The 16,108-nt window shown below is 42.3% G+C and overlaps 1 protein-coding gene across 1 annotated transcript; it reads right to left on the bottom strand.

The window, feature by feature from the left end:
* Positions 1–42: 42 nt before the first annotated feature.
* On the bottom strand, positions 43–16,105 carry si:dkeyp-61b2.1 (tumor necrosis factor receptor superfamily member 21). The gene is made up of 9 exons (XM_062544373.1): positions 15,992–16,105; positions 14,582–14,621; positions 13,237–13,335; positions 12,633–12,816; positions 10,418–10,839; positions 9,806–9,943; positions 5,232–5,251; positions 4,358–4,601; positions 43–1,223 (listed from the first exon to the last, which is right to left on the bottom strand). Exons 1-9 carry the CDS (start codon positions 16,043–16,045, stop codon positions 973–975), a joined length of 1,452 nt encoding a protein of 483 aa, XP_062400357.1. The 5' UTR covers positions 16,046–16,105; the 3' UTR covers positions 43–972.
* Between the last annotated feature and the right edge of the window lie 3 nt (positions 16,106–16,108).

Genomic DNA, 16,108 nt, shown 5'->3' with positions numbered 1-16,108 from the left:
TTTTGCAATGAGGCGTTTCTCATATCGTGTGATAACAGTGAAGAAAATAATAGGATATAATGACCAGACAAAATATTTTCAAAAATGACTCATGGTTTCAGTCTGAATCATCATCAACTTCCACTGAAAACACATGGCATGTCAAAAAGAGAGAAAGAGAGAGAAAGGAGAATCCTTAATGACACACTATTAAAGTCTGTTGGAGCAAAATGGCATAGCATTATTTCAATAAACTTCCTTTGGCATCTTCACATTTACACCAGAACTATAAACTTGAAAATTGTCCTATAAGGCTTATCTAGACACATTGTGTGAGTTCACTATATATACAGTATGGGTCCCGTGCAATAAAAACTGCCCACAGTATGTAAATTACTTCTTCCGTAAGAAGTGATTACGTTCTCCAGTGTTGTGGCAGTTCGGAAATGAGCCAGTTAACGGGCAACATGCACGGCACTTCTTGTCCACACACCTACTCTATCTTACAGTAAACAAGCAGTCAGTGTCTTGTCCACTCATAAAGAGGTATGTCATTTCATTACAGACCTGCGCTCCATTTGCATGCGCGCACGCATTTATTTTCATGTTGGCTCTCTGGGCTCGTCAAAGAGGAAGTGAGACTCTGACCGGAATGTGTGAGGGCGTCTGTTTCTTAACGCTGCACACAGACAGCCTAGAGTTCTTTCACCCGTGCAGAGCAAGCTGCGGCAGGAACCTGGCCTTTAAATGTCAACAGGTCCAGCAGTGACTCCCTGACAATACAAACAAACTCCCGTGTAATAAGCACTTGTTCCTTTTAAGTGCTCGTCATCCAGACCACATTTCCCGGTCCTGATCACCTCACTTGTCTTCAAAACTTCCATGGAACCCAGATGAACCCGCTCGGTCATACTCAAAATGATCTTCCACAGCCTGTTCAGACTTCATCCTCTGTGCCATTCCTGCCAATCACCAGTGCCAGGGAACCTCAGCTCATTTGCCGCTGGCTGGGATGGGGTAGCTGAGCTCTTTGTTGTCGTCGTCCTCCTCCTGAGTGCTGAACCCCACGGAGTCTGGGTAGGAGCTGGAGGAGCTGGAGGAGCCGCTGGAGGAGGCACTGCGGGACTCCTGCTGGGGCACAGAGGCCTGAAGCCGCTCCGTGCTCCCCTGCCGCTCCTCCCCTCGCTGCTCCGATGCATTGGTGCCCAGGACCACCATTCCTGGAGAGTAGATAAATATAGACCCTGAGAGGAAAAGAGAAACAGAAAGCATACAATAGGTTATAAGGTCATTGACCGACTTTTTGATCTCACAATACTGTGACTGATCGCAAATAACATCAGGGTCAAGGTATTGATTCCCCAGTCACAAAATGCTGATGAAATTTAAGTATTACTAGATTTACAAGACTACTTGTATGTGGAATTGTGGATAGAAACCTTCTGTTGATGAATGTGATGTCTAATATTTGATTGGATTCTGATTGGCTGCCAGCTTTTTATTGTTCTCAAAATCATTCTGAAAGTGATCCACAACGATATCATCATTCTTAATTGACCCTTCCAGAGCCACGCCCTAAAACCGCCACAGGCCAATCGTGCCTTAGCAACCCGTAACTAGGCAAGCAAGGCCTGGCAAGCTTTCGAGTTTTTGCCATGTTAGACTAACCTATGGAGACTGCACAGCCTGTGGGCCATTAAGGGCATTTATTTGGATGTGTGGTGCCCCCAAACACGTGAAATCACGGTGAAATAACATGTTGAACTATAAAGACATGATATAGTTTGAAATACGTATTTTTCTAACTTTACATTTTGCATATTGCGTGATATTTCCATAACCGCGAGATACGTTTCACGATGGCGGCAAAAAGTTCTTAACAGACATTCAACGAGACGTATGTATAGCCCGTCAGCAATTCTGTCTAAAATAATACCTATTTGAAGTACCAATCATGTTATGTTGTCAAATATTGACATTAAGGAAGTATAGCTTAAAACGTTATGCTAGTTTTGTCCCCCGGCGGTTTCATTCGTACTAGCCTGGAGGAACCATCGAAAACAACGCGTACCTTAGACTTTTGCTTGAATAACTCATGAACGGTTTTGTTCAGAGCTGAAAATGCAACTGTAGTTGACAGAGGACAGATGTAGCTCGCTAGTGACCAAACATGAGCTTTCAGTGTGGTGCGATGTCTTTGTAAATTACATTTGTTTAAAAAATCCCGTGTCTCCTCCATTGTAATAGACGGGCAAGGTGCGAAAGTTTGACAGGCGTAGCAACAGTAACTATGGAGGGCGGGACTTCTGGAAGGGTCAATTGTGTTATAATTATGCTTGTTTGGACTTTGACACACAACCTAGATTGACAGTTATCATACTGGATTCTATAACGGTGTAAATATCATATCACACTTTTAAGGATGGCACAATGAGTCATTTCACAATACCAAAGTGTGCACTCCCTGTAAGTGATCTTTGACTGGCTTGTTCTCGTGAGAAAAGGCAAGGTGTAGTTTCAAAATGTGGACTGTGAAACAGGGAAAATCCACAAGCTCGAACAAGCTGCATCGAAGTTTCTACAAATGGCACACGAGACTACCCAGAGTCAAAAAGCAAGGCGCTAGTGATTTCGCTAGTCACATGCAGACACATATGTATATATGGAAAGTTCTCCATTCTCTGTTATGTCCTCTTTACATTTCCTGTCCAATTTTTGCACAACTCCAATAACTCCTGTGTGGTTAGATTCAAGAGAAAATAACTGTTTCTTGAGTTACTCTTTACAAAAAACTAAACCGTTCCCTACTGATTACAAGAGGAAGGCAGCATTGTGCAGGATACAAGTGGGTATCACAGATAGTAAGACTTCAGGCCTGCCAAAACACACACAAGATTTGCCAAATGAAACCAAATAGTGAACGGCTGAATTCATTAAACAAGTTCATGAACAGAAAACAGGCAGCAATAGCATTAAGGGCAACAGCGGCTTTCCTCTCCTGTACACTGTCCCTGTAAATGATTGAGGTGAGTTGCATTCCCTCAGTCCTGGTCAACCGTATCTAAGAACCTTTGACCTTTACAAGAGTGTGGCTTCCAGTTCCCTGACCAAGATGAACGGGACACTGAATCACTGATGAGACAAATACTTGTGAAATTGCGGAACTTCCTCTGAACAGTGCATGTCAGAGGAAGTCAGTCTTCACGATCTGCTACTTGCTGTCAGGCGATAACTGTCTGCTTGGGAGGTTACCACAAAGAGGATAATCACTTGTGCAATCTCTCAAATAAACTCACAAAGGCTACAATGCAATGTTCTGGTTGATTTAACCTCCATCAGGCATGTCAAATGAATACTGTATTACTTAATAGCTGAACCCACAATAGAAAAATCCCCGTGTGCCTTTCAGGACTTTCCATATATACAGTGGGGAGAATAAGTATTTGAACCCATGCTAAAGTTGACTAAAAAGAGGAATATAAAGTCATCTTTTGGAAATTCAGTTAGCTGGTTTGATTAGCATTCTCAATGAGCATCAAAGGCTAACTGGAAAAAACACCATGCCAATGTCCAGGAATGGTGAAGGGTATGTGATGATGTGGGGTTATTTTAATTCAAAAGGCCATGGGAACTTTATCAGGATGCATAGTCCTGGATCCATGAAGTAGCTGGCTTTTGAAAATAAAAATATATAAAACATCTTCCTGCCTCTATGGGAATTTAACATGGGGGTCAAATACTTAATGACCCCTGTATTTTAAGGAAGAACATGTATTTATTTACGATACATTCTTCATTAACAATCATTAATATCAATTTCCAAAAGATTAGCATGGGTTCAAATACTTCTCCCCACTTTAGCTGAATGATTAAACAATAGGAACACACACACACACACACACACACACACACACACACACACACACACACACACACACACACACACACACACACACACACACACACACACACACACACACACACACACACACACACACACACACACACACACACACACACACACACACACACACACACACACACACACACACACACACACCTTAACTGGAATGCTGCAGATTCAGAAGAGAAGCAGGGTGGGTGCTTTACCGATGACAGGTACACTATAGACTATTGTACAAACATTCCATATTCAGGTGTCTTACTGTAACTCAACAGATGTTAACCAATAGGAAGACAACACATCACATACCCTTATTCATTTTTTCAAGTTTTACCCACAGTGACATACTGGCAAGCAGTCAGAGCCATTTATAGTACACTGACCAATATTTAAAAAAAAAAAAAAAAAAAAAAAAAAACATTATTGCAATAATTCCAGAGCTGAAACACTGTTTGGGCCTCTGACAGTACTCACCCACAGTGTTGCTGATGTTCTCTCCCCTTCCGCTGTTGCTCATGGTGACGTGCTGCGTGCTGCCTTGGCCTGGGTGAGGCTGGGCCGCGGAGTCCGTTCCCCTCGGTGGGCCCCCGTTCCCCGCACTCAGGGGAATCAGCCGCTCCACACGGGGGTCCCCTCCCATCTCTGCCCCGTGCTGCTGCTCCTGCTCGTGCTGGAGGGAGGGTGCACAGATGTTGTAACCCGCCTTCTTTGCTCCTTGCTGCAGTGAAATGAAGACACAATGAGCTTTAGAATTAGATTTAACACTCAAATAATCACCATTACATTTAGAATTCCTTTCTATAGTCCTAGAACATTTTTAGTATAACTTTTCAGTCGCTGATAACCTTCAATATATATGGAGCACATGTATTTGATACCATGCTAAAACAGGAATATAAAATCATCATTTGACAATTGATCTTAATGCCTTAATTCAAAAAATGAGTAAAAATCAAACCGCCAAGGACACTAATTTTCTTTGTGATTGAAGAATGTATCGTAAATAAATAAATGTTTTCCTTAAATGCTAAGGGAAGGAAGTATTTGACCCCCTATGTAACCCTATGGGAATTTAACACAGGGTTAACATAGGGGCAGGCAGATTTTTATTCTTAAAGGCCAGCTATTTCATGGATCCAGGATATTATGCATCCTGATAAAGTTCCCTTTGCCCTTGGAATTAAAATAGCCCCACATCATCACATACCCTTCACCATAGCTAGAGATTGGCATGGTGCTTTTTCCAGTAGGCCTATTAGCCTGTTTGATTTGCATTGAGCTCAATGAGCATCAAACAGGCTAATAGGCCTACTCACTGTATATGTATGTAGGTGAAAAGAGTACTCACATATTTCCCAAATGGCAGACCTAAAAGAAAAGAATGTAAAAGTATGGTTTGTTATCACAGCAGACTGATTTAACAAAGATAATAAACTGTCATTGTCTGGCGGTTTAGTCGGAGGATGCAAAACACTCTTTCTACTTCTCTTGGTTTCAAAGTAGATTACAGAGAAAACATTACAGAAAACAAATAAACTATAGTATGTATGAACCTAACATCTCTGTAAAATCAACAGCCCTACTCAGGTTGGAGTGACTACAGTCTGTTTGTTTATTACATACAAGACAAATATACAAAGTTATTAATTAGGCATTAGTGTAAATACTACTGTCTTGGCCAGTAAAAACATTACTTTTTTCATCTTTCATGAACTTATGAGGAATTATTTTTCTGCCTTGAAGATGAGCGATATTCAGAATTCTGTGAACACGAGAGTGATGACATCAGATTAAATAACTTCGGCAGGAAGTGCTCTTTGATTTACACCTTTTTCCAGCTACAAAGTGAAATGTGTGACATCTGACAGCACATGATGTTCAAGTTACATTTCATGGTAAAATACCACTAAGGAGTGCATGGCATATCCTTACTCTAATAGTTTTTGAATATGTCCTGACTTTTGACTTTATGGACTTGTCTAAGGCCTATAGTTAATTTCTGTCTGACGCTCACTGTGTAAAAACGAAAGCGTGCCTGTGTAACCCGAAAAACATGCACCAGGAAGTCAAAATGCCACATTTTCCCACTTTGCTACGTCTACTTTGAATAAGAAAACCACTGTCATGTAAGATTGACAGTCTGAAGTCCTAGACATTGTTAATACTTCCTTACTGTCTGGAATCTTCCCCACATGCCTCAAAAAAGCCATTCTAATACCACCGCTGAAGCAATCTTCATCCTGTCACCTATGTTATGCTATATATATTACAGTCTATTGATTATTATTATTAGTAGTACAACAGTGCAACAGATTTGTCAGCCAGGTGAAGATGACAAAGCATTCAGCAACAGTTATGGTACCACATCCTATCTCAAACTGAAAAAAAAAAGACATGACGCACACTTGTAATGTAAGTGATACATTCTGCCAACTTCCTTTGACTTCAAAGCATAATGGCTTTCAGAATGAATCGTTCAGGAATAGGTGGCTTGTGATTGAGGCTACCGTACATATCTTGGTTTCTTGGTAAGTGACTTGCTGTGAAGTAGATGCAGAAATTACAACGGCATGAAGAGTTCAGTTGAAACTGAACACACTGAGATGCTAATTTGAAGACTACATCACTATTGAAGATAGGTCACAGATTAAGATGATGTTTTAAACACCTTACAATTACAGCCTTGGAACCTATTCATGGGTTTCATCAGGTCCCTTTCCACAGGTGTATAATATCAAGCACCTAGATCAGGAACGCAGACTGCATGGTGCTTGATTGATACCCCTGGGGAAAGGGACCTGATGAAACCCATGAATATGCTATAAAGCCATGTAATGCAGACATTGATATTTTAGTGCGAATTTATCTGGACTGGAACAGGTCCTAATTCCCATTCAATGTTCATGAATGTTGGGCAGGCTCACAGCGGCCGGTTGGAAGATGGGTTAAAAGGTAACAGTGGCCCCAGCCGTGGCACGACTGGCTGGGGCACCTGCACCGCACGCCGGCGACCCGGGTTCGATTCCCGCCCCGTGGTCCTTTCCGGATCCCACCCCTACTCTCTCTCCTGCTCGTTTCCTGTCATACTCTCTACTGTCCTGTCCAATTAAAGGCATAAAAAGCCCCAAAACGTAATCTTAAAAAAAAAAAAAAAAAAAAGGTAACAGTGAAATGAGGCTATTTAACCAAAAGTGGAATGTGTGCCATGTTTCATTTTCCTGTGGTTTTTATCTGGTCTGGCTTTGAAACCCACAATTTCCGATGTTCATAAAGTTGTGACCCATAAATTCTTTTGTAACATTCAAGCCAACGGATATGGTGAGCTAGACTACATGGTAAGTGCCTGGCCTACTTATTTGGAACATGCAGATGTTTGCCATTACATTTGTGATGTTCGATGTTACCTTTCAAAGTACTCGACAGGTTTGCCTTTGACAGGAGTGCCTTGTTTCCATGTAGCCTGGGTGTTCCCATCCTGCCTTGCGCGGTGATTTCTTTCACGCTGCTAAGGCAGTCTGGACACTAACACCCAAATTTTCGCCTGATGTTGGTAACCAATCACAGAACATCCGAGAAGTTTCCATTGCCTTCTTGCGTCTACATACGACGCCAAAGGATTTACACTGATGTCAATGGCAGCCCTTAGCGTTGCATATGAACGCGCGCGTGCACCTCATGCGTCCTCGTTTGACGAGTTGGGTGAGCTATGCGCGTTTGATAGACATCCGTGGCGCCCAATGAACGGATCTGGGCATTTTTTCAAATACGTAATTACGTAGTAAAAGATATGGACAGAGCTATCACGTAGACGGCAGCAGAGACCGAGGAAGCAAATTTCAACGTTTTTTTTAGGTCTTCTTATTTCGTCATAGGTCTCCTGCGCAGGCTCAGGTGTCGTACATGTGACGTAGGCACGTAGTCTGACCGAGTCTGACCTATGGCGACGCTTTACTCTCGCTGGACGCATGCGCCTTTAACACTTTAGCATTGACTTTCGAAAAACGTTAATTACTCAGCCGATAAGACAGTTACGAGATTATTATGTCAATTTCACAATGTAGTATGTACCCCGACAATAGAAAATGTTCATATAAAGGCTTAAAACGCTTCAGCTCTAACGTAATTTGATGTCAAAGTGACGCTTACGCCCCATAGGATTCAATGGAATGGCCAGCTAGCCACGGTCTTCTCGTTAGCATGGCGGCCGCCATACTGTCTACACTCTCAGAACGTTCGCTGCCCCCTTGGGTAGGCGTTAGCCAGGCTAGTTTCCATGTGGAATTTAGTGGAATTAGTTTTGATGGTTTTATGCTCTCATGTCCATTGCAATGACTACAGAGCCCAGGAGGTGTCATTGCAAGATATTTTTGTGTTTCGAAAAAATGTGCTTTGTCATTTTTAGTAAATTGCGCACTCATTTTACTATATTGTGTAAGGTATAAGGTTGTATAAGGTTTTACTAAATAGTGCGCTCAATTTCCAACCAAATGAGAGCACAATTAAGACCAATTAGCGCACTATTTAGTAAAACATACGCACAATTTACTAAGTTGAGAGCACAATTTAGTCAAACGAGCGCTGGTAAGCTATTAGATATATTTGCATGTTAGCACAAGCAGTAGCCTGTAGGCTTACTGTAAACTGACATGCTAAAAACAATGAGCCAAGTAGCCTATAACTGCAAACGTATTTACTACTTACAGTTCTCAAGTCTGACATTTCAAACTAGTGCGCTGCAAGTGCATCAAGAAAGGTCCTGCCTTCAACTGTCAATGGCGAATCATAGACTAGGATTTTGGGGTAGCACCTGGGGTGGCCAATCGAATCTCAAGGGCGACCTCTGACCCCTCTGGCTACGGCCCTGGAAGGTAATGATAAGATATCTGATTCGGGACCAGTAATTCCTCTAGTTTAGTTCTGTGGTTGACATGTTGTGTATAGTGTGCAGTTAAGATCACTGGATATCTGCTCATGTCCATGGACACTTTCAGGTTAAAGTTTATGGATGTCATGGGAAATCTTGACATTGTCACTTTGACTGGCAACAGTAGGAGCACAATGAAGATGTTAAAGGGATATTCCGCCATTTTTGGAAATACGCTCATTTTCCACCTCCCCTCGAGCAAAACAATCGATATTCACCTTGTTCCCGTTCATCCAGCCATTCTGTGAGTCTGGCGATACAACTTTTAGCTTCAGCCTAGCATAGATCATTGAATCGGATTAGACCATTAGCTTCTCGCCTGCTAGCTTCATGTTTAAAAGTGACTAAGATTTCTCTCAAGTTAGAAAGTGCAATAAGACCAACTGAAAATGAAACCTGCCGTTTTTCTAGGCTGATTTGACATGGAACTACACTCTCATCTGGCGTAATAATCAAGGCAACTTGCAAACGTACCATAGGCGCAGTGATATCTTACACAGCATCTGAAAATAGTCCCCATAGACAACAAGCAGTAGTAGTGCCAGTAGCTGCAAGTTGCCTTGATTATTACGCCAGATGAGAGTGTAGTTCCATGTCAAATCAGCCTAGAAAAACGCCAGGTTTCATTTTCAGTTGGTCTTATTGCACTTTCTAACTTGAGAGGAGACACGTTTTAAATGGGAAAATTACCAGAAATCTTAGTCACTTTTAAACATGAAGCTAGCAGGCGAGAAGCTAATGGTCTAATCCGATTCAATGATCTATGCTAGGCTGAAGCTAAAAGTTGTATCGCCAGACTCACAGAATGGCTGGATGAACGGGAACAAGGTAAATATCGATTGTTTTGCTCGAGGGGAGGTGGAAAATGAGCGTATTTCCAAAAATGGCGGAATATCCCTTTAAAGTAAGAGTCGTGAATCATTGGCTGCACAACAAAGGGAATTTGTGCTGTTGCTATTAGTCTACAGGCCAGGAGGCCAAGAGGATGTCCAACCTACCCCTGGTCCACTTCAGCTGCTTCTTCAGAGCCTTGCCTTTGAGCCACAGGAAGCAGCCCACCAGGACCGAGACAACCAAGAGCATCATCAGCACAATCAGCCAGTGACTAGGGGAGTCTGTCAAGGGGGCTGGTGTACCTGAGAAAAGGAAGTGTTGAGAACAAAATTACTTATCACATCACCAGGTCTAACATCATCGTGTGAGTGTAAGACTAAGAGTGTGTGTGTGTGTGTGTGTGTGTGTGTGTGTGTGTGTGTGTGTGTGTGTGTGTGTGTGTGTGTGTGTGTGTGTGTGTGTGTGTGTGTGTGTGTGTGTGTGATTATTTATCCCATCACCAGGTTTAACTTCATCATGTGTACATATCTGATTTAAATGGCATGGGGGATATACCCTTGGGCTTGGTGTTATTAAACCTAATTAAACTTCATAACCAGAACTGCCTACCAGTGACACCCAGTGGAAAGAAATGGTAACATACCTTAAAATGTTAAATTATAAGTTATTATGGGTTGTACAAATTTAGTGATGCACAATCCTACTATCTACAGTTTCAGTACTTAGGACCTTGGCCTTCTCATGAGGCACATATCTGAGTTGTCAAAAAAACAAACCTTCCCTCAGGTCACGGGTGTTTATGTGAGTTTTGCTTTCCTTCAGAGCACCGGAGGCAACAGAAGCTTTCGGAGAGCCCGGAGAAGTTGTCAGTGTGTGGGCGTCACTGGGCGAGGGAGATATTCCAGGTGTGTTCTCTCTTTTTTTTAAAGTATATTTTTTGGGCTTTTGTGCCTCTAATTTTGACAGGACAGTAGAGAGAGACAGGAAGCGAATGGGTGAGAGAGTCGGGGTGGGATCCGGAAAGGACGTCGGGGTGGGAATCGAACCCGGGTCGCCGGCGTGCGGTGCAGGTGCCCGGATCACTTGCGCGGCTGGGGCCCCAGATGTGATCTTTGAGGCAGGTCTGGGGGTGGTAGCATCAACACAGACCCGGTCCTGTGTAGCTGTCCCCTCCGTGATCACTCCTCGACCTTTACAACTATTATCAATGGATGGATGGGTGGATAAAAAAGACAGACAAACACAGACACAAAGAGATAAAACTTGAATAGTGGAACAGAGTTATATTGCTAGCCAACAGAGGGAGCTAAAGTCAGATGAAATTAATTACACAGCACTACAACTATAACGTTTCAATTATTTCTTATCTCAGTCTTCAAAACGGCTCAATGACAGATAAATTGCGTTGCAATCTATATAAAATGTCTGAGGTCACAAAAGAGACAAATGTCATGACCTCGTTTCAAAGGCTGCATTATTAAGCTGAGGGGGGCTCTTTAAATCCTATGGCAGCATTATCTCCTGGTGGAGATGTGCTTTTGAATAAAAGCAGAAAATGTAATTTATCATAAAAAAAATTTGAATTCACATTTCAGATTTCACTTATTCAAAAAATGCTGCCTGTAATGTCAACAACATGACTGTCGTTACTTAGGCTAAATAGGCTCCCTCATAAAATTGACCAAATTCAATTAAGGGCGGAAGTGTGACATTCATCTGATACACCTGCAAACAATCCAGATCCTGCGATGACATCATGACAGTTGTCATAAGTCAGGCAATGGACTCCATTTAAAGGGACTGTGAAGCATTTCTATTGGTTGGCTTTAACCGAACAGCAGCCTTTGCCTACTGGTTAGGGCTTCAAGCTTCTAACCAGGGGGTTGGCGGTTCGATCCTCAACCAGTCCACGGCTGAAGTGCCCTTGAGCAAGGCACCTGACCCCTCACTGCTCCCCGAGCGCCGCTGTTGGGCAGGCAGCTCACTGCTCTGGGTTAGTGTGTGCTTCACCTCACTGTGTATTCACTGTGTGCTGTGTGTGTTCACTAATTCACGAATTGGGATAAATGCAGAGACTGAATTTCCCTGACGGGATCAAAACATTCAACCTGGCTCAACCCACTTATTACCTTTGATCACGGCAATCCTCTTGTGCAATACTGCGTGTGCTCTACCATATCCATCGAGGGGCTTATGTGCATGTTTTGTTCAAACCATTTATAATGGCCTAGTAACAATGTAACATGGCAAAAACACCTAGAGTGGTATTGCACAGATGTCCACAAAAGATAGCATGCCAACCAGCCAGCACCAGACCGTCTCTCAATACCATTACCAATAAAGGGGAACTTGGCAACTATTTCAACTTAATAAACCCGTTTAGAAATCATTGGGATGATTAAATGATCTGTTCCGGTGAAAATGGTGACTTTCCCCACTCTCCCTAGCGTCCCCAGGCCGAAAACCAACCTTGCAACATTGGGACTTACCGTCCTGGTAAAAGAGGTGAGAAACATGAAACTCATTTTAAATGTTTAAATGTTTCTTAACTTGTAACATCCACATTGTTCTGCTGAACTTATGCTAACCGTTTCCCTAGCTTGTAAACAAATCCATGTGCTTTATCGTTACTTTCCCCCCCACATTTAATAAGAAATAGCATGCACACTTTCACCAGCAGAGGGGGAAAAATAGCTAATCCTACCAAGGGGGGCTTTAAGCAATATCAATACAACTCGCATTACTCGCACACCAATACTGAACACTTTCAGCACTGTATCGAATACAGTGCAAGTCAATGGGATAGTGCTGTGGTGATGATGATAATGGTGCGTATGAGACAACCTCAATCCAATTAAATAAATCTACACATAGCCCTATTAAGACAAGCTAAAAGTGCCTTAGATAACTTAGATAAACTGTATGTAAATAATGTTGCAAAACATCCCTACAGCTGTTTCGCATTATGTCTAGGAATACAACAATACTTACTCTGTGTGAGGATAACAGGATGACGCCAAGGATGCTTTATTGGAGAATGTTCCAGGAGGACAAGGCTTGCAGGGAAAAACACAGCTGTAGTTTAGAAGTTCCGGGCAGTAATAGCCTTCAGCACAGTGACACACACGGTTGGTGGAGATACCGCAGGCTTTTATCTCAACAAGGTGTTTCGTTACTATGGCCACACAGAGATGCACGCACACGCACACACGCACACACACACACACACACATACAGAGAGAGAGAGAGAGAGAGATACTTAACAAATGAGACACATTTGTGACAACATGCAGAGTTTGTCTGCATTTTACATGGAGCTGCTTAGGTAAATTACATCTCCCACGCATAGAGGCCTAGAGTGTGCATAGAGAGAGACTATATGCAAATTTGCGCAGGGACACACATGGCCCTGTCCCCTTTTACACAAAGGAAAAGGATTATCATTTCAGTAGTGAATGTGCCAATGCTGCACAGTCTATGGAAACCAAAAGAGTGCTATGCAATCTGTTGAGGACGGAAGCTCCTTACAGGTTAACAGAGGGAGACAATCAGTGTAAAACCGTGGCTTTACGGTCACCTTCAACAGACAGCTTACCGGAACAGGGCTGTGTGCAAGAATCACACCGGTATCCACTCGTTTTTCGACGCCAGTAGTAATCCTTTTTGCAGGGTGGGCACTTGCAGGACTCCTGCTCTGATGATGAGAAAACAAATTAACTTCACAAATACGATTCGTACTGTATATCATATTGTAACACACACACACACACACACACAGGCACAGGCACGCGCACACACACACACACACACACACACACACACACCCCCCCCCCCATCCAAACCACAGAGGATAAAGGCGTGGGCCTGTGGGAGACCGAATCTTTCTGCCCGTAAGGACTCCTAACCAACTTAGTGTCACTTATGAGTGCTTGGAATTTACCCCTGATACAGTGTGTGTTCAAAGACAGTGCTGGTAAAGGGGCGGGAAAAAACAAAAAACAAGCATAAGCACAAAGCCATCAAGAGTAGCAGACATACTGAGAGTGGACGACTAAAACAAAACAAAACCTACGCTCCCTTCTTGACTCACAATGTCTGCTTATTTCTTTAACAAAGACAGTCCAATTCAGTGTGCATATAGCCTATGTGCACACTGACTGGACAGAGCCATCTAGTCATCTGTTAACACATTTGCACATTTCATTGAAGTTGAAACAGTGTGCGTGACAGTTCTGTCAAAACAGATGACTTGAGTAAGTTAAGTTGCTCAGGAAGTAGATCAAATGCAACCTCAATGACCTCAGATGGACACATCATACAATCTACCCATCACAGCCCACACGTAGCTCTTTCTGTGAATTCCACTACCCTGTCTGATCAAACGTGCTGTACTACATCATGTAGAACACGTACACAGCTGTTCTAAACATGCTCTTCCTATGTTAATCATTAATGTTCGTCTGGACGTCAACTGAAAAACATGTAGGCTAGATGGACAGGTTAGTCTGCCCCAGCAAAACTTCCCGGTAATTAAAACCTATGATTTTGCATGATGTCTTAAATAACATCATTAATCAGTGGGAAACCACGTCCATGCATCCAACTCTTCCTTCTGGACACATTTGAATTTGAATATGACTGAGAGCAAACACACATTTTGGAAGTGTTAAATGCTAAACCACAAATTGGAAATGTATATCTTAGGATCAGTTCATGAGGTACACAGGGGAAACCCCAACTGTAAAACAGAAGCAAGCTGAATGACTCTCACAGACTAAATCAAATTATATTTTTACTTAATCACATTAGCCAAGCCTTACACAATCAACTTAATCATCAACTAGTGTGCTTATGTACATGTGTGTATATAATCTTTGCCATTGTCTTTTCTGTTCCTGATAGGCTACTTCAAAGTTTCAGCTACAGCATTACCGACTTACCTGGATTACAATTGCAGCTGCTGTAGCCTGACACTGACAGCTGTTAAAGACAAGAAAAAGTGAATCACGGTGTGGATTGGTCAAACTAGCTAAATGAAATGGTAAAAATGACCAAACTTCTGTATAAACCCATGAATCATTGATTCGACACTGGCACAGCATTAATTGCTCGGACTCCACATAAACTCGCGCACATTGATCACTTATTTTATCAACGCATCATGTAGGAAAATTGACGGCTACGAACCACTCACATGGGCTACCATGCTCTTTTTGTTTAACTTAACATTTGAACAATAACATTAATTATTCTTTTGTAATTCAGTTAATTGTGTATAAAGAGAAGTGTTTGAGCGACAAAACGTTTATCAGACTCCGTGGACCGTGAGCTAAATCGATGAGCAAAAACATCGCGCGGCGGATCACCAGGTCATGGCCACTGACCAATTCTGAGAAGTGGCCTAAACAGTCTATGGAATGACGTGAGTCCGATTGACAGTAACTAAAAGACACATTATACACACATAGCTAGGCTACTTTAACCGTTGGGATTTTACATTGATGTCATCTTCCCTTATCTTCACAAATAAGTGCAACTGCTTTGAGAGCGCCAACCTGAGTCATCAATTGAGTTTGCGCAGCATAGCCTAGACCGCTATTCGCAGTTGCAAGACGTTTCGAATGATTGCGAGACTGAAAACTGTCAAACTACTGCGGTTTAACTTCTTACCTAAAACAGTCCCTTGTGTGTCGGCTATGAGTGAAATGCTTCTTTGAATGACATGTCAAAAAAGGCAATTGTCATGACAATTGTATTGTGGAAATAACAACAAACGGCAAAGCCAAACTCGAACGACCATAAATCAAGAGATTTCGATAAATAATCTTGCAGCGTTAATTTTCCATAGCCTAACAACTGCGCACATATGGGTTAAACATAGCCTATGCCTAAATCTGCTTTAAAGTTATATTCCACGTCTAGTGTGTAAGCTTCCCTACTTTTACATTACATCTAGAGTATAGGAATAGAGCTATTCACTGAAAGAGTAGTAGCCTACTCTAAAGGCTAGGCCTACTCGCGGCAAAACAGATTAGAAAACTATTTCCACTGTTTATTCTTGGTACATCGAAGACGACGCTGAGTAGGCTTTTGCCTGGCTTTTGCCTAACCACGTGTCACTCTAGAGAACCTGGTTTCCAGCTCTCAGCGGAGAAGCCAGCAAGAATAAAAAAAAAAAAAGAAAACGGTCCGAATTCTAAACGAACACATAAAAAGTTAACACAATTACAAGTCAAGGAAGTTTTAAAATCCAGTGCTAAACATCACTGAATCTTATCTTAACCTGATGGAGATAATGTTTTTAGGTTGCTGAGCAATTCCAACTAGGCAATAAAAATGCATTCCCTTACCAGTTTACAAAGACATATGAAAATTAAAACGTTTGTTGAATACATCCACTCCATTCTGACGACAAATATCCAGCGAAACGCGAAACGCTTACACGAAAGCTACTGTAGTCTCCCTGG

Source organism: Sardina pilchardus, chromosome 9 (assembly GCF_963854185.1).
Source record: "Sardina pilchardus chromosome 9, fSarPil1.1, whole genome shotgun sequence".
Lineage (NCBI taxonomy): Eukaryota > Metazoa > Chordata > Actinopteri > Clupeiformes > Clupeidae > Sardina > Sardina pilchardus.
Note: the sequence above shows the minus strand (reverse complement) of the source record. Positions and strands in the feature narration are given on the sequence as shown.

Bases quoted from the DNA above. Each gene is read 5' to 3' on its own strand.
- si:dkeyp-61b2.1 (XM_062544373.1), bottom strand. From the start codon at position 16,045: ATGGAGTGGATGTATTCAACAAACGTTTTAATTTTCATATGTCTTTGT. The intron at 9,944-10,417 runs GTTTGTTTTTTT...TCCTTTTCTCAG, and splicing joins CACCCGTGACCTGAGGGAAG to GTACACCAGCCCCCTTGACA. The intron at 4,602-5,231 runs GTGAGTACTCTT...ATTTCACTGCAG, and splicing joins GTCTGCCATTTGGGAAATAT to CAAGGAGCAAAGAAGGCGGG.